Raw genomic sequence first — 24,878 nt, 5'->3', positions numbered from 1 at the left:
GCAGAAAATGAAATCACTTGGTATCAAAATTTGGTCACAAACTTTGTCATATAAAATAACTTTTCCATTTTAATTTTCTAGAAACCATTTTGAGTTTTTAAAAAATGTTTTCTTTGTATATCTCCTTTTATTTACTATTCAGGTTCCTTAGTTATTTGGCAACAGATGTTATAGAAAAGCAGATGTTAAAGAAGAGTAAACTTTTAAAATAGAAATTGAAACTAATATTATTATGTCTTATAATTAGAACTTTACTTACTGTGGCATGGTTAATCTGCACTTAGGGTTTTGTGTTAACTTTCCATATTACCTAGTTTCTTTTTCAGTATGCTCCAAAACCTTATTCAGAACCAGTACCAAAAAATCATGTCAGCAAGCGTAGTATGAACTTCTTCATGATGTCCTCCACTTTTTCACTCTTAATTTCTTATATTGATGATATACTTACTTACTCATAAATTTTTCTGTCTACAGAAATCGTGAGATTCTGGAAAATGTGTTAGCTGTCATCCTGGCTATCCTTGTGGCTTTTTTGGGATCTATTCTTCTCATACAAGGCTTCTTCAGAGATATCTGGGTCTTCCAGTTCTGCCTAGTGATAGCCAGCTGTCAATACTCACTACTTAAGGTACCAGCATCTCTCTTCTTTTCAGACTAGGGAATAATATTTGTGTTAAAAGGCAGAGGTTTTGTATCATTCATTGCATTATAGTAATATGTTAATTTTTAGATTTATTTTCCCTGGGTGATTACATTAGATTGGATAGAGAGCAAAAGGGACATATAAACTTCAGAAAAAAAAAAAAAAGATGTGTAAATGAAGCTTCCTAGGAACTATTGAAAGAAAATATTTGGGCATTTGTTTAAAATGAGAATTAACATTCTTGAAATTCATTTAAAAAATAACATCAACTCTCCTATCCCCATTCTGTAAGATGAAATTTATTCAAATCCATCAGTGGTTAGATATAATAATGTCAAGACTAGTATATAAATATTTTTGGGACACTGAAAGCCAGAAGATTGGTATTCCTTTAATTGGTATACTGTTTATAAACAGTAGCTTGAAAATACCAAATGTTAATAATTTTAAGCTTTCTAAAAATGGAAAAATCAAATACTTAATTTTTCACTTTCCATGCAAAATCGGTGTGGATTGTTAATGTGGATCATTTGCTTTTTTTCTGAGCTAGTAGAAATTCTTGCTTGTATTGGTTATTTGCCCAGTATATGCTAGCATGCAGAACTCTCCCCCATCCTGAAAACAATTTGTTTAGTTCCATTTATACTGTTAGCTGTCCTTTATAGATAGACATCCAGCAAAACTACCTGTGCCAACTTCATTTCTTCAAGTCTCATCTACACTTTTTTCTTCATTGATGTACTGAAGTTACAGTCTTTATGGGCTAATAATCTAATTGCCAAATCTGTGTCTTTTTTCATTCTTCATCCTTTTTGAGTGCTGTATCATTTAGTACCTATGAATACTATCTTCTATTTTTATATTATCCTCATTGTTCATCTGTGACTTTATCCTGCCCTGATGATTATCTTACTTTTCAGATAACTGTAATTTCCTTTGTTGATGCCTCTCTGGTCTTTGGACTACTCCATAGTTTATGAGAATTTTTTAGGGTTTTATTTGGCCCTCTTTTCAGCTTGCTACTCCTTGCCAGTGAAGTTACCCTCTTTTATTACTTTTTTGTTGTTCCTCCTATGTATGAATTATGTCCAGATTTTTTTTTATGTGTCCAGATTTATATCTCAAAGTCTTCATCTTTCTCAAAAGCTTTAGTCCTATATATCTAACAAGCAGTTCGGCACACTTTAAAAATAGCACATCATCATCTTCTGATTAATATTTCTCTTTCCCGATTCCTTTGCTTTTGACAGTAGTATACTGACTCAAAATCCTAAAACCTCTCTATTCCTTACTTCTCAATCCCTAATAACAAGTAATCAGGTTGATTTGATTAAATTTGATGATTCTCTGTCAAAATTTTTGGCCTCTATTCTTTCTATTCCAACTATTATAATCCATCTCTTTATTGCTATTTAAATTCATTCCTTTGCTTCAGTGTCTCTTGTCCTGTTAACTTTGTCCACTGTTTTCAGGTTAATCTGGTTAGATATAGGAAGATAAAGGATGATTGAGATTTAAAATTTTTTTTAGATTTAAAAAATCTAGTTGACTAGAAGAATAGTAATATAAAGAGAAGTAAGAAAGACTGGTCCAGAAGCTTTTAGAGGCCAGATGTTGAAATCGAAAGAGTTTAGTTTACCTGATCTCATACCCAGCCAAGAACCACATGCCAAACCTAGTGAGCTTGGCCTATTGTAGAGTTGTAGGGTGGTGATAGATCGTTTTAGTGAAATTGTTTGGTATGCTCTTAAAAATGAATTGGAACTTGGGAGAAAAGTCATGATTTGGGAAGTAGCTGTCAAATACGTTTTGAACATTTTTTTGGAAAGTTGATAAAATTTCTTACACGGAGACAACTTGATGATTTTGGTGTGAAAATGCAGATAATTTTTAAAAACAAATACTTTTGAATTATTTAGTAAGCTTGGAATTTGTGGGCTGAACTAAAATTCTTCTTATAAACTAACCTATATTTTGTGCATTTCCCGAATTGGAGTGGTATCATATAAGAAAGCTTCTACCTTAACTATACTTATGTGTAGTGATGAGCTAAGGAGTAAGATAGACTAGCTACCATATGCCATTTCAGAAATATTAAGCTAGATGCAAATCATTAATTAGTAATAATAAGCTTAAGAGTCAGGAAAGATTTGAGATCTCTTTGATATCATAGTGATTTGGAGTTTCATCTTCTGTTGATATTTCAACAAAATTAATATAGGTTATTTCTTAGCTGTGGAATATTTTACTTGAAATTATTCCAGGCATTTTGAAGGTTGCATATAAAGTTACCAGGATCTCAGTAGTATAATCTATCTTTTGTTTCATTTTTAGAGTGTTCAACCAGATTCTTCTTCTCCCAGACATGTAAGTTGTAATTCCCTAACATTCATCAAAACCTTCTTTTGGTCGTACGTCAGATTGAATTAAGATTTATGTTATTATTTTCTCATCTAAGTTTTGATGCTCTACTAAAAAGATAGATGATTTATTAGTGTGAAATAGCATTGTAATTGTAGACTCTAAATCTTAGTTGAAAATGAGCATAATTCATTTTTGGCAACCTTTTTTAGGAGGAGGTTATCAATTAGGTAGACATGGTTCATATAAACTCATAGTTATTTAATAACTTGTGTTTAATAAATTTTAAAGAATAAATCATGAGTAAGTATTAAAAAACAGAATTTTGAAGTAGGGAGAACTGTATATTATTTTGCTTAGGTAATTGTTAAGAGCAACAATAAAGAGGTAATAAGTTGATCTGGTGTTTAGACCTGTAGACCTGTGGACACTGAGGAGATTAAAAACTTTATTATTCACTTTGTGACTTTGGAAAAGAATATTAATTACTAAACAGTATTTTTTGTGAAGTGTGATCCAATTTTAGAACTGACCATAAAGTATTTAGCAGAAAGAATGCCAAAGGACATTCTCTTTAAAATAGTCCAAAAACAGACTCCCAAGAACAGTTTATGATGATGCCTTTTTTCTTGACCATAATTATTATTTTTACCCATACACTGGAATAGTGTAGATGAGCAAAACAGAACAAGAAAGCAAATGATTTCCTTTCAAGTGATTGTTTAATATTTTTTTAAGAATGCTTTTGAAGTGTAATGAATGATATATGGCAGCATTGTTTTCAACTTCAAATTTTTACATAATTTGAAATTTAGGGAAAAGTTATAAGGATTATACGAATAATTTTTTTTTCTTTAAGATATTTATTTGAGAGGGAGGGGGAGAGAGAGAGCATGTGCATGTACATGGGCACAAGTGGAATGAGGGGCAAAGGGAGAAGCAGACCCCGGGATCATGACTTGAGCCAAAGGCAGACGCTTAACCGACTGAGCCACCCAGGTGCTCCTGTGCAAAGAATTCTTGATGCCATCTACCCATATCCCTGTGTGAACATTTACCATATTTGCCTATTCCTTTATTAGTTTCTCTCCACCACTTCCCTCATCTATATTCACTCCACACACAGTTTTCTGAGAGTGAATTGTAGACACAGTGCCCTAGGACTTCCATGTATTTTCCTAGAAACAAAGGCATTCCTTTACATGATTAGTTTCAATATAATTATTAAAATCAGGACATTGAACATTGATAGAATACTATTTTCTAAACTACAGATCTTACTCAGGCATTTCCGTTGACTCAGTTGACAATAGAAAATCCCTGGTTTTGCATTTGTTCTTTTTAGCTTCCTTTAATCTGGAGTTCTTTAGTATGTATTTGTCTTTCATGCTTTTGACACTTTCGGTGGGTACCTGCCATTTATTTTGTAGGCCATCCCTTAATTTGAGTTTGTCTGATGTGTCTTCTTGATTAGATACAGGACATGCTTTTTTGGAAGGAAAATTATGTAAGTGTTGTGTTCTTTTCAGTGTGTCATACTGGGAAGCACATGATATTAATTTATCCTTTTGCTAGTCATATTAACTTTCACCTTTTGGCTAAGGGTAGTATCTGCAGGGTTTTCAGACGCTGCAGTACTAATATTTGGGCTGGATAATTCTTTGTTGAAAAACAGTGGGAGGGAGGAGAGCTGTCCTCTACGTTATAGGATGTCTAGCATTACCTCTGACCTCTACCCACTAGATGCCTGCTGGGAACACACTCCCCAGTGAAGACCACCAGAATGTCTTCAGACATTGCCAAATGTCCTCTAGGGGGCAAAATTACCTCCCAGTCCTTTGAGAACCACTAATTATTGTAATGTGAACTGTTTTTTTTCCAGTAGGTAATAAATGTCTCATAGCAAAATATTTGAGATTTTTATATTATGTCTCCTTGCCCCACAAACTTCCACCTGCTTGTTTTCAATAAATCTGTTGCTATTACTTGCCTGCATCATTTATCATTTGATGGTTGCCAAATAGTGATTTTCTAATCCCATCATTCCTTACACATTTATCAGTTGACTTTTTACTATAAGGGAGAATTTTTCCTTCTGTGCTTACTTATTTGTATTGCTATGGATTCATGTTTTATTCAGTGAACTATAATGTTATATTTATTTTGATGGACAAATTGTCCTTTGATTTGGCCATTGGAAGCCCACACTGCCCTTCCTGTCCTTTTGACTTATCCTTATCAGTCTTTAAGTACTTCTTTCCTTTTCACAATATGTTCCAGGCTAATCTATACTTTCCCTACCCTAGCCCAAAACCAGCCTTTTCTCTGTGAAGGCCTAGTTTTTTTAGTCAATATGTTATTTGTAAACTAAAATCTTGATGCTAGTAATGTTTATTACTAGAATGTCACTGCTTCTGGGCCCTCTGAATGGATAAAGCTAAGAAATATATTTGTGTATATACACATGCACACATATGTGTATACACACATCTTATAGCTATCTGTGCATTAAAAATAATAAGTTCATACTGATATGTCTGATTTCAGTCCTGTACCACAGGGTTCATTCTATTCTTCCTTCCTATATTTGTAATTTCCTTCTGCCACAGTCAGAAACTTTGCTTCCATGTGGATACATTTTGAATCCTTAGAATATAAGCTACCAAAGATTTCAATAGCTAGTTGTGATTCTTAAAATCAACTAACATTACTTTTTTTTTTTAAATATCATTTTCAGGGTCATAATCGTATCATTGCCTACAGTAGACCAGTTTATTTCTGTTTATGTTGTGGTCTTATTTGGCTCTTGGATTATGGTAGCAGAAACCTTACTACAACCAAGTTCAAATTATATGGAATAACTTTCACTAATCCACTGGTGCTTATATCAGCCAGGGATTTAGTTATAGGTGAGTTGTCTTTAAAGTATCTCAGATCTTAACATTAATTTATTTGTATACAAATAGTTCCCTGATAAATAGATCAGTTATATAGTTAAAAATGATTTTAATAGGCTTCCTTTGCTGTTTATTGTAATCCTCTCCACGAGGAACAAAACTATAGGGCTATTACAATGGAAAAAGTTAATGAAAAAGTTCTGTTCTTGAAGCAAATGTTCTTGAAGTTTTACTTTGATTCTACATCTCAGATAACTATTATACGAAAATGGTTGAAATAATTTTAAAAGCTGTTCTTTATCATTGAAAAATTTATTTAATACCCAAGCAGTCATGTAGAGATAAACAATTTAAAATGTTTTTTTAAAAATTGTTTTAATTTTTGTATTCATATACATTTTGTATTTTTTTAATCATTTATGATCTTAAATGATCTTAAGATCATTTATGATCTTAAAATGAACAAAAGGATGATTGTTATATATGTTTTTAACATGCTTTTCTTTTCTTCTGTAGTGTTTACACTCTGTTTCCCAATAGTATTTTTCATTGGTCTCCTGCCTCAAGTGAATACATTTGTAATGTACCTTTGTGAGCAATTGGATATTCATATCTTTGGTGGTAATGGTGAGTAGTTTCTTTTAAAAATTACAGATTATAGTTTTACAGATCATTAATAAAGTAACATTAAAATACCTTTCTAATTTTCATTTTAGAATTGAAATTAAAAAGAAAAAGGCATTTATTTAATAATTAAAGACTGAGCAGGAATTAATTTGTAGATAGAACAAAGTAGTCAGATCTGCCACTTTTTTGAAAGATCCAGGAATAATGGAATTACATTATAAGAAGTGATGAAGTACCATTATCTAAAACTAAAAGTTGTAGTGAGTTTAGATAAACTTATAAACTTATGAAATATTTGTGAAAGGCTATCCCAAATAAATTGACTTCTGACACATGACATTATATTTGGATTCTGTACTAGTTTATTTGGTATGTCTCTGAATATGGTTTCAGAGCTCTGTTATTTCTTTAGAATGGAAACACCAAAACCAGATGCTTTTAGTAAAATATTTTACTAGATAAGATTTTTAGAAGTATCTATGTGTTTAGAGTAAGATATATGGGTATGGATTGATACACTTAGAAATTTATTCCCCTCTTACATGTATATTTTACTTTGAAAATGAGAAAGACCATACCAGTATTACTCTGAAATGGATAATGGTTTGCAGAACTTGAAAATAGTTTTATGGACTCTGAGGTTAAAATACAATGTTATATAAATTAACCATTTAAAATTTTACTTGAAAGATGAGTGTACAACTAGAGAATAAATATGAAAGGGAAAGAATTACTATATAACTTTTGTGATCTGTTTCTCTTCATACTCCACATTTGTAGTCCATATCTTCCAAGCATATACATTGAAATCATCTCTGTTGATAAAATGTTATTATAGCTTAAATTTTAAGTAGAAACTAATCTCTTTCTGTGTTGCTATGAATCTAGGGCATTTTTAGTGTTTGAAAAATTTTTGAAGGGGTATGAATTAGGAGTAAGCAGGTCTTCATAGATTAATGGGTAGAAGACTGTTTCAGTATTTAGGGCATGGAGGGGGCTTCGGGTAGGTGATTTATAATAGTGGGCTTCATCATATTGTCATTTACAAACTTGTGCAAGGTGTTAGTTTTTTAATATTGCCTAAAGAAAATTTTTTCATGTAGATTTTTTTATGATTACCATATAAAATTACTATTAACAAAAATCTTGTATCCATATTTTAAAAATAAAGGGTAACTATCTTAGCCATCCCCTAGTCCTTATTATTAATAATCCCACTGAATCTATTTTTTTCCACTTATCAGAATAGAATTTAAGAAAAATTTCTTATTAAAATATAGTTGATGTTGACATACAATATTATATTAGTTTCAAGTATATGACATAGTGATTCAGTAATTATATACATTAAAAAAATGCTTACCACTGTAAGTGTAGTTATCACCTGTCACTCCACACAGTTATTACAGTATTCAGACTGTAATACAGACTGTATTCCCTATGCTATACTTTTCATTCTGTGATTTATTTATTTTATAACTGGAAGTTTGTCTCTTTATCCCTTTCACCTATTTTGCCCATCCCCTCCATTTGGCAACCACTAGTTTGTTACGTGTTCTTGAGTCTCTCTGTTTTTGTTTTTTGTTTTGTTTTTTAGATTCCACATGTGAGTGAATCATACAGTATTTGTCTTTTTTTGTCTGACTTAGTCTGACTTACTTCACTTAGAATAATGACCTGTAGGTCCATCCATGTTGTTGTTACAAATGGCAATATTTCATTCATGTTTGTGGCTAAGTCTTTATTCATTCATCTGTTGAAGGACACTTGTGTTGCTTCCGTATCTTGACTCTTGTAAATAATGCTGCAATAAATATAGTGGTGCATATATCTTTTTGAATTAGTGTTTTCACTCTCTTGGGTAAATAGCCAGAAATGGAGTCACTGGATCATATGGTAGTTCCACTTTTAATTTTTTAAAGAACCTCCATACTGTTTTCCTTAGAGGCTGTACCAATTTATATTCCCATCAACAGTTGCATGAGGGCTCCTTTTTCTCCACATTCTCGCCAGCACTTGTTATTTCTTGTCTTTTTGATGCTAGCCACTATGACTAGTTTGAGCTGACATTGATTGTGGTTTTGGTTTGCATTTCCCTGATGATTAGTGATGCTGAATGTCTTTCCATGTGTCTGTTGGCCAGCTGTGTGTCTTCCTTGGAAAAATGTCTATTCAAGTCCTCTGTATGTTTTAATTGGATTATTTATGTGTTTTGCCAATGTTGAGTTATATGAGGTTTTTTAAAAAATATATTTTGGATATTAACCCTTTATCGAACATGTCATTTGCAGATATCTTCTTCCCTTCAGTAGACTGCCTTTTTGTTTTTTTCTTAGATTCCTGCACTCTGCAAAGCTTTTTTAGTTTGATGTAGTCTAATTGTTTATTTTTGCTTTTGTTTCCTCTGCTTGAGGAGACAGATCCTGGGAAAATATTGCTAAGGCCAATGTCCAAGAGATTACTGTTTATGTTTATGTTTTCTTTTAGAGGTTTTATGGTTTCCTGTCTTATATTTAGATCTTTTATCCATTTTGAGCTTATTTTTGTGTATGGTGTAAGAAAGTGGTCTAGTTTCATTCTTTGGTGTGTAGCTGTCCAGTTTTCCCAAAGCCACTTATTGAAGAGATGGGTCTACTTTTTTTTTTTTTTTATTTATTTATGATAGTCATACAGAGAGAAAGAGAGAGAGGCAGAGACACAGGGAGAGGGAGAAGCAGGCTCCATGCACCGGGAGCCTGATGTGGGATTCGATCCCGGGTCCCCAGGATCGCGCCCTGGGCCAAAGGCAGGCGCCAAACCGCTGCGCCACCCAGGGATCCGAGATGGGTCTACTTTTTGTTGTTGGTAATTCGATCTGTACTTTTTTGTGAGAGTTAATTAACACATGGGAATATAAATGTACTTCTTTGGGTAATACTAGTTCTGCTTACAGAGACTAATATCTTTTGGTGAATACCTAATACATTGCCAGTTGTTTTAAGCCTCCACAAGCTTCATTTCCCCATACTTTTGTAAATAAGAAGATACATTCTTGAAGCATAATATAGGTACAGTTTTTTTCTGCTGTGTATAAACGTTTATTACTTATAAGGTGAATATATTTTGTCTTGTATCAAAAATTGTGGGTAGTAAACCTTTGTCACTTTAAAATCTTTTGAAAGGATAGGATAATGTAACTGAATTTAACTGAATTTTTAAAAATCAAATGAGTAGATATTTCATTGTAGTCAGTATTACAACATTTTACATACTTTTCAGTGGCCTTTTAAGATGTTTTTCCATAAATGTTTATAAAATGCTAAATTTTTTTCATTTCCTTGTCTAGCCACTACAAGTTTGCTTGCAGCACTTTACAGTTTTATCTGTAGCATTGTGGCAGTAGCCTTACTGTATGGATTGTGTTATGGCGCTTTAAAGGTGAGCAATACATGATAGTACAATTTTATGTTTAAGGCTATTTTTCTATGTGAAATTGTTTTTAATTGACTAATAATGATGTAAGCCCCCTTCCCTCTTTCTCCCTGGGGCCATTGTAGCATTGATTTCCATGATTTTTGTATTTTGAGCATTATTTTCATTCTTGTTTACTTTGAATTTGAAAGCAATTTCATGGTTAACGATTATTAAAAGTAAATCCTTTTTCAGGTAGTAATCATAGGTTAATATTAGAAACAGATTATTAAAACTAGGTTGGTGATAATAATAATATGAAATTAATTTTAGATCTTTAAAAATATATATATGTCTTATTCACATCAAGATTTCTTGAAGCTTCTGAGCACAAGTGCCAAGGACTGCAAGTTAAGATACATTCTAGTCAAAATTAATGCACTGAAATTTAACGTCATTATTGACTTACAAAGATCTGGATGAGCCTTAATTAGTTTCATTTTATTTATTTATTTATTTATTCATTCATTCATTCATTCATTCATTCATGAGAGACACAGAAAGAGAGAGGCAGGGACTTAGACAGAGGGAGAAGTAGGCTCCTTGCAGGTAGCCTGTTGGCAGGACTCGATCCTGGACCCCGGAATCATGCCCTGAGCTGAAGGCAGATGCTCAACCACTGAGCCACCCAGACATCCCAATTAGCTCTATTTTAAAAAGATTGTCACCAAGTTGTAAACATAAAAATCTTAAATTTCTTGTAAACAATTCTCAACCTCAAGTATTATTTTTTTTTAATCTTTAATGCAAGACAACCAGAGGACGATAGGGTTGAAAGGACTAAGAAAAGTGATCCATAGCATCCTTTTTTGCATCATTTATTCAGTAGCATTTAGGGAATGTTTACTGTGTGCCTGTTACTGTGCTAAACACCATTTCCTGCTTTTAAGTTGCTTGTCTGTTAGATGTGATTAATAAGTCAATCAACACTTTCAGTAGAGGATGATGAAGGCTATGAAAACAGAGTGATATAGGCATATAAGTTATCACCTTATTCAGCCAAAAGGAATTAAAGATAATTTTCCAAGGGAGTTAGCTTTTTAACCAATATTTGACAAACAGAAATTAGCTAGTTGAAATTAGGGATGAAGAGCCATGGAGCTCTCAAGAAAATGTGTTGTGTACAGGAAGCAGCAAATAATTTGAAATTGCTGGAGGTTTTTGGGTACACGAGGAAAGATGGCCTTTAGTAAGGCTGGAAACATAAGCAGTAGCTGGATTATGAAATATCTTACCCTGAACTTACTGGTGTGGAGATGGAAGGCCATCGTAATTTTTTTTTTTTTAAGAGACTATCAGAATATTTTAGGTAAGGTAAAGAAATGATCAGTGTTGCGTTTCAAAAAGATTACTTAGTCTCTGGTGTGAAAGGAGATTGAAATATAATCAAGAAAGATCAGAAATGGGGTGAGTCGTATTGCAATCTTGAAATTACGAGGGACCAAACTAAAATTAGATTCAGTGAATATATTTGGAGACTCTATGGATAAAGAGAAAAAAAGCCGAAAGAGAGTCCAGCATTACTTCTGGGTAGAGTCTGGCTTGAACAGCTGGTTAGATAGTGATACTAGTGCCTAAGATTGGAGATCTCTGAGTTTAGCGAGGGAGGTGGTTGTTTATAGATGGACACATTCATTTGATGACATCTATGGGGTATTTGAGAGATGCATACTGGGTAGTTTATGTAGAGAGGTTTGAGATAATGATGAAAAGATTTAGGATTCATCAACTCCGTGAAAATGTAAGTAAAAACTGCTAACCTGAGTTGACAAGAGGAAATGGATGCAGATGGAACCCTGGAAAATGCTGATATTTAAGTGATGGATAGAACAGAATCCCACAAAGGAAACTTCAGAGGCAGAATTGTCTGAAAAAAGTTTTTATTGAATTTGGCAGTTAACAGGTTATTGGTGACTTCAACAAACCACTTCTTTGTTTTTGCTGAGGAAGCTAGATGAATATAAAATTGGGTTTGAATAAATATTAAGGAAATGTAAGATACTCTTTCTAAAATATAGTTGGATAACGTGTACGTAATGGGGGTTGTTTTCAGGTTTTTATTTTTTAAAAAGATCTGAGACTTGATTTCATTTCAAGGTGGGGGGTACCCAATAGAGAGGGAAATACTTGATGGAGCTAAACCAAGGAAAGAATTGGAGGCAGCAAGATCCAAATGCAAACTTCTCCAAGGTGCACTGCCTGTAAACCATCCTACGGTACAGATTTTAGATCTGTGCTTTAAAACATGTTTTGGAAAGTGAATCATTATTTGGAAGTTGGAATCATAGAAGTTAACAGTGCAATAAGTTTTCTAGACCAGTGTACAATGGGCTATTTAACTCTAATTATCTAGCAGAAGAAGAGCAATTATAAAACTGCCAAAGAATCCTAAAAGTACACAGGAAGATAAATTATTTTCTTCTTTGTTGGATATGACGTTTCACTATACTGTTTTAGTTTTACATGTCACCCACTACAGTAAATCTGCAGATTTAGAACATTTTTATATGGTAATGTGGAGTGATTTTCAAGACAAGCCATTTGTTTTTTCAAGATTTATTGAAGTATAATCAACAAATAAAATGACAAGACATTAAAAGTGTATTTGATGATCTGAATCACTGTGAAAGGATTCCCCTCATCAAGTTAATACATTTATTACCTCATATTTATCTTATTTTGTTTTGTTTTGGTGAGAGCCTTTAAGTTCTACTCTTAGCAAATTTCGGTTATACAATACAGTGTTATCAACCATAGTCATTATGTTATACATTAGATCTTCAGACCTTATTCATCCTTGTAAAATATTTTTAAGTTTATTTAATTTTTTAATGACATATAATTGATATGTATCATTAGTTTCAGATGTACAACATAATTTAATTGTGTGTATTATGAAATAATCACAATAGGTAAGTATTGTTCATACAGTTACAAAGCTTTTTTGTGTGCATTCTAATGAGAACTTTTAAGATCTTTCTCCTAGCAACTTTCAAATATGCAGTGCTGTCTTATTAAATACTGTTGCCATGGTTTGCATTACATTTTTATGACTTAGTTATCCTATAACCTTCAGAAGTATTTGTACCTTTTGACCTTCACTTATTTCTCACCCCCACCCCCCCCACCCCCCGCCAGACCTTTATTGAAAGTTTATACTCCTTTACCAACCTTTCCCTATTTCCCCAACCTCCCAGTCTCTGGCAGCTATTTTCTATTCTGTTTCTATGAATTTGACTTATTCTTTGAAAAAAAAAATTTCACGTATACATAATACCATGAAGTATTTCTCTTTTCTCTGTCTGGCTTATTTCATTTAGCTAATGCCATCCAGTTTCATCCATGTTGTTGCAAATGACAAGATTTCCTTCCTTTTTAAGGTTGAATAATATTCCTGTATGGGTATGCTATATATATCACATTTGTGTGTGTATGTGTGTGTTTTAATAAAAAGGAAGGTAATATCCCCCCCCAGATGGATGTTTCCTTTGTGCTTTTTTTTTAAAAACATACCCAATGGCTTGTATATACATAGAATAATGATAGAAGAATATACAAGAAATTGATAACCATAGTTACTTCTGGGCAGTTGGATACATTGGGAAGCATTATTACATACCTTTAGGAATGGATTTTCTTTTTATCTATTAATACAGACTTTTATATTTGTTATTTCTGTTTATATTTGTTATATTTGATTCCTGTTTTCCTTATGTTTATACTTTCATTTTTCCTTAACTTTTTTAACTCATTAAAAGCTAAAAATTTTTTTCTAAAACAACTTTAGTGCATCCTAGTAATGTGTGTATACTTTCTAGATGCTTTCATATTTTTTATAAAGATTTTATTTATTCACGAGAGACACAAAGAGAGAGAGGCAGAGACACAAGCAGGGGGAGAAGCAGGCCCCATGCAGGGAGCCTGATGTGGGACTTGATCCAGGGTCCCCAGGATCACACCCTGGGCTGAAGGTGGCACTAAACCGTTGAGCCACCGGGGCTGCCTGATGCTTTCATATTTTTTTTCTTTTTTTTTTTTAATTTTTATTTATTTATGATAGTCACACACACACAGAGAGAGAGAGAGAGAGGCAGAGACATAGGCAGAAGGAGGAGCAGGCTCCATGCACTGGGAGCCCAACGTGGGATTCGATCCCGGGTCTCCAGGATCGCACCCTGGGCCAAAGGCAGGCACCAAACCACTGCGGCACCCAGGGATCCCTTTCATATTTTTTAAGAGATTGCTAGAATTTGGATGTTCAAACCCACTACAGTGGGTAGAACAAACCCATCTTTTAATCTGTCAAAGTAGGTCAACTTCTGTTTTGTTTTTTCATAGTTACTGAAATTTCTCCCACTTCTGACCAGAGTTCATTGAAAAATCAGGTGGTTTGGTTTGTTTTGCTATTTGTTTTTTTAGTTAGTGATTCAATAAAGGTTGTAGTTACTATCTATTTAAATATTCATGAATTATATTGAATGTATGAGTATTCTAAATTCTTGATATAAATAAGTGATTTTGAGATCAATTTAAGTATGCTTTTCTTTTGTCTGAGAGCAATAAAAAGTAGTGTCAAGAATTTGTCAGATGAAAGCAGAATTTTTAGTTTTCTCCAAACACTTGTTTTGCTTTAGTTGAGGAAGAATTTATATATTTCTTTATATAAGAAATTCATGTATCTTAGTTAGACAGCTTGATAAATTTTAACAAATACATATACCTTTATAATACACACCCTTACCAAGATGTAGTTCCATCACCATGAGAAATTTCCCTCATATTCCTTTTCATTCCCCCCCCTGCCCCCAACTACTTTTACTATAGCCTTGGCGTTCTTGAAATTCATACAAATGGAATCACACCTCTTTTGTAGCTGATATATTTTGTTCAATATAATGTTTTGAGATTCATCCAAATTATTCTGTTCCTTTTTCCTGCAGGAAAATACCCCATTTAGTTTTAAATCATCCCTACTCCCATTATATGTATATGTCAACTTCTCTGTTGCCTTAGAAGTGAACATCATTGTTGTTTAGACTTTAGGAATATTATGAATAAAGCTGCAATGAACACACACATGTTTTCATTTTTCTTGAGTAAATCCCTGAAATGGAATTGCCAGTTTTCTAAAGTAGATGTACTGGAAATCTTTTTTATTAGTTTTAATGTTTACTAAAGTTGTACATGTATATCTTTCAAAGAATCAGATATTTCTACAATACGTATTGCCAGGAATAACCATCCCCTCTCTATCCCTTCCTTAGAGTTGCCACTTTCAATTCTTTATGTTGATTGTTTTGGTATTTGCCCCCCTATGTCTAAGTAACTAACTTTACGCTTTGTGTATATTGTCAAGTTTTATGCATTATCCATGGACTGTGCTTTATGGAAGCTGTAGGCTAGCTTTCTTTCACCTCTCACTGCACATCTCGACCACACATGGTCTTCCTTGCCTCTCTCATATACCTGATATGTTTCCCTGATTATCACTGTGCAAATGCTATACCTACACACAGTTTCTCTTTTATTTCCTTATGTATTTATCTCCCTTTCATTCTCAAACTCCTATATTGCTTAACTTCCTTCTCAGTAAATCCAATCATCAGAAGGTTCAGTTCTTGACTTTATTTTACCACTTAACAAATTATTGAACCCTTTGTGCCTCAGTTTCTCATCTATAAATTGGGGAGCAGTGGTATATATCTCTAAGGATGGTCATAAGAATTGTTTAGGAAGGGGAACCCAGAGAGGCTCAGCGGTTGAGGGCCTGCCTTTAGCCTAGGGTGTGATTCTAGAGTCCCGGGATTGAGTCCCACATCAGGCTCCCTGCATGGAGCCTCCTTCTCCCCCTGCTTGTGTCTCTGCCTCTCTCTCTCTCTCTCTCTCTCTCTCTCTCTCTCATGAATAAATAAAATCTTAAAAAAAATTGTTCAGGAAATAGCAAAGATCTAAGAATGGGGCTTAATATATAGTGTTCAATGATGATAATGATGTTTTGATGTAGCCATTACAGAAAGATCTGTATGTTGTGATGTGTAACAATTTTCAAGACTTTATTATTAAATGGGAAAAAACCCAAGTACTATAATAAACCACCATTTAGATTCCCACTCCTACCATTCCTGCTTCTTGAGTCCCAGAGAAAGAAGGAATAGTATGCTGTTTACCTCACTGGCCATACTTAAGAATTTTTAACTATTCCTTTTGTCAGTATTATCTACTCTTTACCAGATATCTTGCTAGTAGACTCCAGAAATCTTGCAGTGAGCAGACATGACATGCATATGTACATCCACATGTTTGGTTGACTTTAGAAGCTAGCCTTTGCATTATTTATTTTGGGGAATATGGAGTTCATTATTCAAGAGCACTGAATGCCTACTCAGTTTTCTGGAAGATATAATGGCAGCATATTATGAGCAAAGGTATCAGGATAAAAGCACAGCGATGTCAGCATTCTGTTTTATCTAATGTGTTGTACTATGTGTTGCTTTTTCCCTCCTCTATTATATATAATCAAATGTGTGCACCAAGTTATTTCATTTTTCTAAAGGGAGAATGTAGTTTACCATAAGCTTAATACCACATGAAATATGAAAGAAATCAAGAGCGACATCTATCCAACGCAAATGTTTCATTCCTAGTGTATAAATAGAGCTTTAGTACCAAAAGAAACCTGAAGATGATCTAGTAAAGTTCTAGCTCATCAGAAAGTAATAAATCTAAATTTATCTAGAAAAGAATACAATTGATAATATGGCTAAAATTTTTTTGTTAAATTTAGTTATCTTCCTCCAAAATACTGACATGAAAGGATAATATAATAGATGATAAAGTAACAGCATATTGTTCTCTGAAACAGAACACTTTTTTCCAACAGGATTCTTGGGATGGCCAGCATATTCCAGTACTTTTCTCCATTTTTTGTGGTTTATTAGTGGCAATATCCTATCATCTCAGCCGACAAAGCAGTGATCCATCTGTACTTTTGTAAGTGCATTTGTTACTGAATTAAAGAAATTTAAATAAGTTTGGATTTCTTCCAGATTTAACTTAAGATCTGTTTTCCCACCACCTTGTCAAAGTGCTGTTGACTTAACTGTATTGGGTTTCAAATATATTAACTTTGGATCATTCTAATCAATTTAGCTGGGATTGTTTGTTAGCTTTTTCCCTTCTAAAAATTGTTTTAATAAAAATATTCTTATATGCTTATTTATAGTATTGTAAACTTTTTTAGAAATTATCAGTTACTAATGATAAAATATGCTTGGAATGCTTGATTTTTTTTATTTTTTTTTGTAAGATTTACTTATTTAGAGAGTGAGTGTGCCTGTGTGCATGAGTGGGAGGGGCAGAGGGAGAGAAAGAGAGAATCTCAAGCAGACAGAGCTGAATGTAGGAACCCAGCATGGAGCTCATTACCACCACCCTGAGGTCAGGACCTGAGCCCAAACCAAGAGTTGGATATGCTTACTCTATTGCACCACCCAGGCGCCCCGGAACACTTGTCATAAACTTCATTTGTCATTTGAAGTACTGGTTTTCACGTTATGAATTGATTTTTTATTCTTTTTCCTTCCTCCTTTCTTCCTTTCTTTTCTTTCTTTCTTTCTTTTTTTTTAATTTAAAGCTCTTTGGTACAATCCAAGATTTTTCCAAAAACAGAAGAGAAAAATCCAGAAGATCCTCTGTCTGAAGTAAAAGATCCACTGCCTGAAAAACTTAGAAATTCTGTTGTAAGTTTTAGCTTTTTACAATCATCTAAAGATGTAAATTTTAGACAGTTTGTCATGTTATATAATGAAGGCCTTTTGTAATTGGGGAAAATGTGTGTGCAAATAATATATTGTTGACTGCATTTATGTCAGATTTTAACCTGTTAAGAAATGCTCATTCTCAAAAGTTGTTACTGTATAAAAGAGTATGCTAAATATTCATTTTCAGATGAGGTGAAATGAAGCAATTTCATTGTTTATAGAATTCTTAATCCTATTCAGTTTAAATTAGGATTTGAAAGATCCATATATTAACATAAATTAGATTTTGTTGTTACTGTTCTTGTTGATAAAAACTGTCCTTGTAAATAACCTGCTAATCTTAGTGTGTTTTATTCCTCTACAGCAGTCTGAAAAGTGTATGTGTGTTTATTTTTTAGATAGAAGGAGATAGCAATTATCTCTACTAATTTTATTTATACTTAAGAAAATGTCATAATTTAAAAATTTTCTAATTTAGTAAATTCAATGTTGTCTATATTTTAGTAATTATTTGAAAAATGAATTTTATAGATGTGTATCTGTTTTATGAAGCAAAGCATATTTCTTAGTTATTTTAGATTATTTCCACTTGTGAAAAACTGAATTTATATAGGTCTTGAATTAGTCATGACATTTGCCTTAATGAACTTGAGCTGTTCATATGTTCTTCAAACTTGAGAAGTATAAAGCTGCCTCAGGATTTTTTCTGACTTCAGTTTCCATGTTAACAAAGCACATTTCGTGTTACATGTAATAACATATTTCTAAATTTAGTTTAAGGTTAGCATATACCTGTGGGTCAGTTGATGACTAGTTAAGATATTGAGAGGTTTCCGGTTTACTACAACCACTAAAAGAACCAAAATCCAGTAAGTAAAATAAGACATGCAGTTTCAACATTTTAAAAAACCAATGGGAAAGCATAACTTTGTTATCCAAAACAGTATTCCCCTATAACTGATATAGTGATTTAAGTACATCATTTCCTTTTGTGTAAAAATGAAACATACAGATCAATTGAGAGAAAGAAATCTTCATTCTAAAAGGCTTTGTTAGAGGAGCCCATGGTTGACTCAATTGGTAGAACACGCATCTCTTGATCTCAGGGTCATGACTTTAAGCTCCATTTTGCGTGTAGAGATTACTTAAAAAATAAAATATTTTAAAGTAAATAAATAAAAGACTTTGTTATGTTATACAGTGTGTAGAACTAGTTTCATTTCCTTGATATTTCCATTGTCAAACCAAAATATCAGGAAATTCAGGAAGAAAAAACTTATAGCTGATTATTATGTATAAGAATTATCTAGAAGAATAGGACCAATAAAATTAGTTTTTTTGACTGTGGGAATAAAAGAAATACATATTTTTGAATTTTGTGTAATTGTTGGATAATTCTGTTTTGTTCCAGAGTGAGCGTTTACAGTCTGACCTAGTAGTATGCATTGTAATTGGTGTGCTGTATTTTGCTATTCATGTAAGCACAGTGTTCACAGTATTGCAGGTAAAAAATCATTTTGATCTCTTGATTGGGGGAAGATAACGGTTTAGACTCATTTTTTATTTGATTGTAATATTTGTCCATAGTGCTGAAATATATGACTTTTCGTTCAGTTTTAAAAGTATTTATTTTCTTATGGTTTCTCTGGGTCATGACTCTGTAGCTTAGCTGGATGATCCCAGTTCAGGCTGTGTTATAATGCTACAGTCATATGGGGCTGGCATCAATCGAGGCTGTCAGCAGGCCTTAGTTCTTTCCTGACCATTGGCCTGAGCTCTGAGTTCTTCTCTATATGACCCTCACCATAGGCTGCTTGAGTATCCACACAAAATGGCAGTTGTGGTCTAGAGCCAGTGGTCTTAGAGTGAGAAAGCCTAAGACAGAAGCTGCAGTCTTTTATAATTGATATCTGGTGTGGCATACCACCACTTCTTTTGTACGTGTTGATCTACGGGGCAACCTTAGTATAAGTTTCAGAAAAACCACGTAAGAAAACAGTGTTAATACTGAAAGGGAATAAAGGGGAAAGGAGAAAAAACAAGTGGGAAATATCAGAAAGGGAGACAGAACATGAAAGACTCCTAATTCTGGGAAACGAACAAGGGATGGTAGAAAGGGAGGTGGGCGGGGGGTGGGGGTGACTGGGTGACGGGCACTGGGAGGGGCAGTTGATGGGATGAGCACTGGGTGTTATGCTATATGTTGGCAAATTGAACACCAATAAGAAAGGAAGGGAAGGGAAGGGAGGGGGAGGGAGGGAGGGAGGGAAAGAAAAGAGAGAGAGAGAGAGAAAGAAAGAAGGAAAGGAAAGGAAAGGAAAAGGGAAAGGAATGTGAGAAATTGAAAAAAAAAAAGAAAACAGTGTTAACTGTTTTTAACTTTTAACCACATAAGAAAACAGTGTTAACTGTCATCTTTGTTGACAGATGTTTGGTTTTTAGATTCGAAAATTGACTTTGCCATTTTCTGTTAATAAGTAGAAAATTGAATTGACAAATTAGAAGTTCTATGGATCTCAAAAAACACTTTTAATTTTCTCAATTTTATTCTTTTAGCCTGCTCTCAAGTATGTGTTGTATGCATTGGTCGGCTTTGTGGGGTTTGTAACCCATTACGTACTGCCTCAAGTCAGAAAACAGCTACCATGGCACTGCTTCTCTCACCCTCTGCTGAAGACAGTAGAGTACAGTCAGTACGAAGTTCGGAGTAAGTATTTTGTTAACATTGCTCTTTTTAATATTACGGACTTTTTTGTCGTTGGTTTTTGTTTTTGTTTTTTACTTTAGTAGATGACAAATAAGTATCATCAAGTAACACTTTGGCTTGTATTTGTTAGATTTGTTTTTTTGTTTTGTTTTTTTTAAAGATTTTAGTTACTCATTCATGAGAGACACAGAGAGAGGCAGAGACTCAGAGGGAGAAGCAAGCTCCTCGCAGGGAGCTGGATGCGGAACTCGATCCCCGGACCTGGGATCACACCCTGAGCCAAAGGCAGATGCTCAATTGCTGAGCCACTCAGGCATCCCTGTTATACTTAGATTTGAAGCTGTAATGAGTCAAGCCTTTTGCAGGATGCTTTAATTTCAGTTGAAGTATAAATGTCAGTGCCACAAGACTGACTTCCACAAAATAAGACTTCTTTCTATATTGTTCTTCATAGACCTCTCAATGACCAATCCTGTGCATGTCTACAGCTTCTCTCTCCAGTCCTTATCCTTTCCTTAAGTTTTCTTTTCTATGTACAGGCAATCCAGTCCTCCTTAAGATTTCTTTGAAATATTTTTAGCTCAAAGCATGGGGGAATAGAGAGAACTTTGTTCCTGTTTCTATCGATAACACTATGTCCCACTAGAGAAGGGTATAAAAGAGTTGATCAGATGAAAAGTTTAAAACACTTTTAATGTTCTTTCTTGTTCAGATTTGGAATAAAGTATAAAATGCCCCCCAAAAGAGGAAGAGGGCCAGTCTACTTTAAACTCTGACTTGACTTTCATGTTGTAAGTAGTTGGTCTTTGTTCATTGGCCCTATGACTTGTGATATACCATAATTCCTCATTTTAGAGAAATAATAGAAGTTCATAACTATGTAATCATTTATTATATATCTGTGATTAAACAAGCCAATAGTTTGACCTCAAACTTTTTCTTCAGTTAGTGCATTATGATAGAGGATTCCTCAGTTATTTGGAGATAAATTAACTCGTTTTGAGAACTCTGACGCTTTTTTTTTAAGATTTTTTATTTATTTATTCATAAGAGATAGACAGAGACACAGGCAGAGGGAGAAGCAGGCTCCATGCAGGGAGCCTGATGCAGGACTCGATTCCAGGACTGCAGGATCACACCGTGGGCCGAAGGCAGGCGCTAAACTGCTGAGCCACCCAGTGATCCCCAACTCTGATGCTTTTAAAAGCCTTCTATACCAAACTTGACTATTCATTCTCAAAGCAAATTTCCTTGGCCTTTTAGTAAAAGCTTAGAGCATCCTTTTGAAAGGAATCTCTTTTTCTGATCAATAGGCCTCAACAGTGGGCTTAAAAAAATCCAGTAAACCATGTCATAAATAGATGTGCTATCATCCAGACTTTGTTGTTTCATTTATAGTACCACGGGCAAAGTAGATTTAGCATTCTGAAGGGCCTGAGGATTTTTGGGATGGTCCATGAGCCCTGGTTTCCATTGAAAGTCACCAGCTGTGTTAGCCCCTAGCAAGATAGCGTGGCTTTCGAGGCTTTGAAGCCAAGCATTGACTTCTCCTCTCTAGCTGTGAAAGTCCCAGATGGCATCTCCTTCTAATAGAAAGCTGTTTAGTCTACACTGAAAATCTGTAGCCAGTTTCTTTAATGATCTTAGCTGGATCTTGTGGATAACTTGCTGCTTCTCCATCATTACTTGCTGTTTCACCTTACACTTTGATGTTATGGGGAGATGGCTTCTTTCTTTAAACTTCATTGAACTAGCTAGCCTCTGCTAGCTTCAGACTTTTTTTTCTGCAGCTTCCTCACCTGTCTCAGACTTCATAGAATTGAAGAGAATTAGGGATGTACCCTGGATTAGGCTTTGGTTTAAGGGAATATTGTGGCTGGTTTGGTCTTCTCTCCAGACCACTAACCTTTCTCCATATCCACAGTAAGGCTGTTTCACTTTCTTATCATTTGTGTGTTCACTGGAGTTGCACTTTTCATTTCCTTCAAAAACTTCCTGTACAGTCACAACTTGACTAGTATTTAGCACAAGAGCCCTAGCTTTTTGGCCTAGTTTGGCTTTTAACATGCCTTCCTCATTAAGCTTAATTATTTCCAGCTTTTGATTTAAAATGAGAAATATTCAATTCTTTCTTTCACTTGAACACTTAGAGGCCATTGTAGAGTCATTAATTGGCCTAATTTCAGTCCCAAGGAATAGGGAAGGCTGAGAGGAGGTAGGAGAATGGTAGAACAGCCAGTCAGCAGAGCAGTCAGAACACATGCATTTCTGGTTAAGTTTGCCATCTTATGTGGATAGAGTTCATATTATCCCAAAGATGATAAAACAGAAGCATTGAAGATCACTGATCAGGGACACCTGGGTGCCTCAGCGGTTGGGTACCTGCCTTCAGCCCAGGATGTGATCCTGGAGACCCGGGATTGAGTCCCGCATCAGGCTCCCTGCATGGAGCCTGCTTCTCCCTCTGCCTATGTCTGCCTCTCTCTCTCTGTGTGTCTCTCATGAATAAATAAATAAGATCTTAGAAAAAGAAAATCACTGATCATAGATAACCGTAACAAATATAATTATAGTGAAAAAGTTTTAAGTATTGTAAGAATTACCAAAATGTAACAGAGAAACATGAAGTGAGAAAATGCTGTTGTAAAATGGTGCCGATAGACTTAACACAGGGTTGCCATAAACCTTCATTTTGTTTAAAAAAAAAAAAAAAGGTAGTATCTGGAACGTGTAATAAAGTACAGCAAAATAAAATGAGGCACACCTGTATTTTATACATTAGATGATATGATCTTCTTGTATTACCTTGTTAGATGCAGCCACTATGATGTGGTTTGAGAAACTTCATGTGTGGCTTCTTTTTGTGGAGAAGAATATCATTTATCCATTGATTGTTCTCAATGAACTTAGTAGCAGTGCAGAGACAATTGCTAGTCCAAAAAAACTGGATACAGAGTAAGTACAATACTCGTCTCATCTATATTTAACTGCTAGGGGTTGTCATAAGCAATGTCTTAAGACATTGATCAAGTAGAAATAAATAATTTAGGGTATCTTTGGTGCAATACACTGTGAGATAAAAAAAATTCAGGTGAAATTGTGTCTTTAACTTCCCTTCCTGAACATCTGTTTCTGCTCTTGTGTATCATTACTCTGGACATCTTATTGTCAACTAATATTTTATGAGGAGTCATTTATTAATAAAGTTAATTTTTAATATTAGATGGTAAGTTTGAGAAATATGTTTTTGTGTACTGTGTAAGTCAAGCAATATAGGTGGTCATTTGCCTCTGCAATTATTCTATAGGCCTATCCACTGAGTAGACAAGGTAGATATTGTTGGGTAAGCCTTAATACCCGTTTTTTTATGTGCTAAATGCTATTAATATTAAAGAAATAAAAATATTCAGAAACTGGAGAACCATATGTTAGAATTACAATACTTACTTTTTAAAAACATTCTTATTTATATAAAAGAATAAGAATCAATTACATATTGTTAAAAGGAAATACTATAATAGTTTATTTTAGAATATGATTTGCCTAGCTATATAAATCATTTTTAGAAGTTTATATTTGATATATATATATTTTGTAAGCATAGTAAATGAAATAGTGATTTTTCTAAAGTTAGTATATTTTCTAAAGTTTTCAGTCATTGATTAATGAGTTGTGATTTCTTTATATTATAGATTAGGTGCTTTAATGATCACCATTGCTGGTCTGAAGTTGCTACGATCCTCTTTTAGCAGCCCTACATATCAGTATGTCACAGTCATCTTTACTGTGCTCTTCTTCAAAATTGACTATGAAGCATTTTCAGAGACCATGTTGTTGGATCTCTTCTTCATGTCCATACTCTTCAACAAGGTAATTATCACTCACTGAAAGGAATATCCCTATCTGTAAAAAGTATCGCCCTAGGTAATACTCTGTTTAGGGAGGGTTCTGCCTGCATATCATTTGCTTCATTATCTTTTAAGTAATATCTTTTTTCAGTCAATCAGTTATTTAGGAGCATATTAGAATCCCTAAGTAATGCTAAGTCACTATGATCCATGAAAGATATATTTCTTGCTATAGGTAGGAAGATAAGATTAAGCTATATAGAAAAATTAGAGAAGCACCATTAGCTATGTATTTTTATATATCTAGAATCTTCCAAAAGTGGGTGTGGTTTTGAATAATTCTGGAAATAGACATGGTAATAATGGAACTGGGCTGTGGGCTGCTGGATAGATGGAGGGAGGAAATAACCTGATAGCTAAGTGAAGATAGTACTGAGGCCAGGGAGGCCATGTGGGAGGAATCAGAAATTAGTTTGATGGTGACATTTGCAGAATACTCTGAAAATTACAGAATGCTTCTAAAGTTTATTATCCACTCTTCTAAGGTCCTTTTAGTCCTTTTACAAATGAGATGACAAAACCTGG

General features: G+C 34.0%; 1 protein-coding gene across 9 annotated transcripts in view; it reads left to right on the top strand.

Moving 5' to 3' along the window:
* PCNX1 (pecanex 1) overlaps positions 1-24,878 on the top strand; it is a 163,651-nt gene that overhangs the window by 99,360 nt on the left and 39,413 nt on the right. For all 9 annotated transcript variants that reach the window (XM_041759637.1, XM_041759635.1, XM_041759633.1 and 6 more), the window contains 11 exons: positions 475-628; positions 2,978-3,010; positions 5,742-5,913; positions 6,418-6,528; positions 9,854-9,945; positions 16,859-16,968; positions 17,612-17,717; positions 19,150-19,242; positions 20,295-20,445; positions 23,259-23,400; positions 24,138-24,315. In XM_041759637.1, coding sequence (XP_041615571.1) covers positions 475-628; positions 2,978-3,010; positions 5,742-5,913; positions 6,418-6,528; positions 9,854-9,945; positions 16,859-16,968; positions 17,612-17,717; positions 19,150-19,242; positions 20,295-20,445; positions 23,259-23,400; positions 24,138-24,315 — 1,342 coding nt within the window. The remainder of the gene's footprint in view (positions 1-474; positions 629-2,977; positions 3,011-5,741; positions 5,914-6,417; positions 6,529-9,853; positions 9,946-16,858; positions 16,969-17,611; positions 17,718-19,149; positions 19,243-20,294; positions 20,446-23,258; positions 23,401-24,137; positions 24,316-24,878) is intronic.

Source organism: Vulpes lagopus, chromosome 6 (assembly GCF_018345385.1).
Source record: "Vulpes lagopus strain Blue_001 chromosome 6, ASM1834538v1, whole genome shotgun sequence".
Taxonomy (NCBI): Eukaryota; Metazoa; Chordata; class Mammalia; order Carnivora; family Canidae; genus Vulpes; species Vulpes lagopus.
The sequence above is the reverse complement of the archived record's forward strand: the minus strand, read 5'-3'. Positions and strand labels throughout refer to the sequence as shown.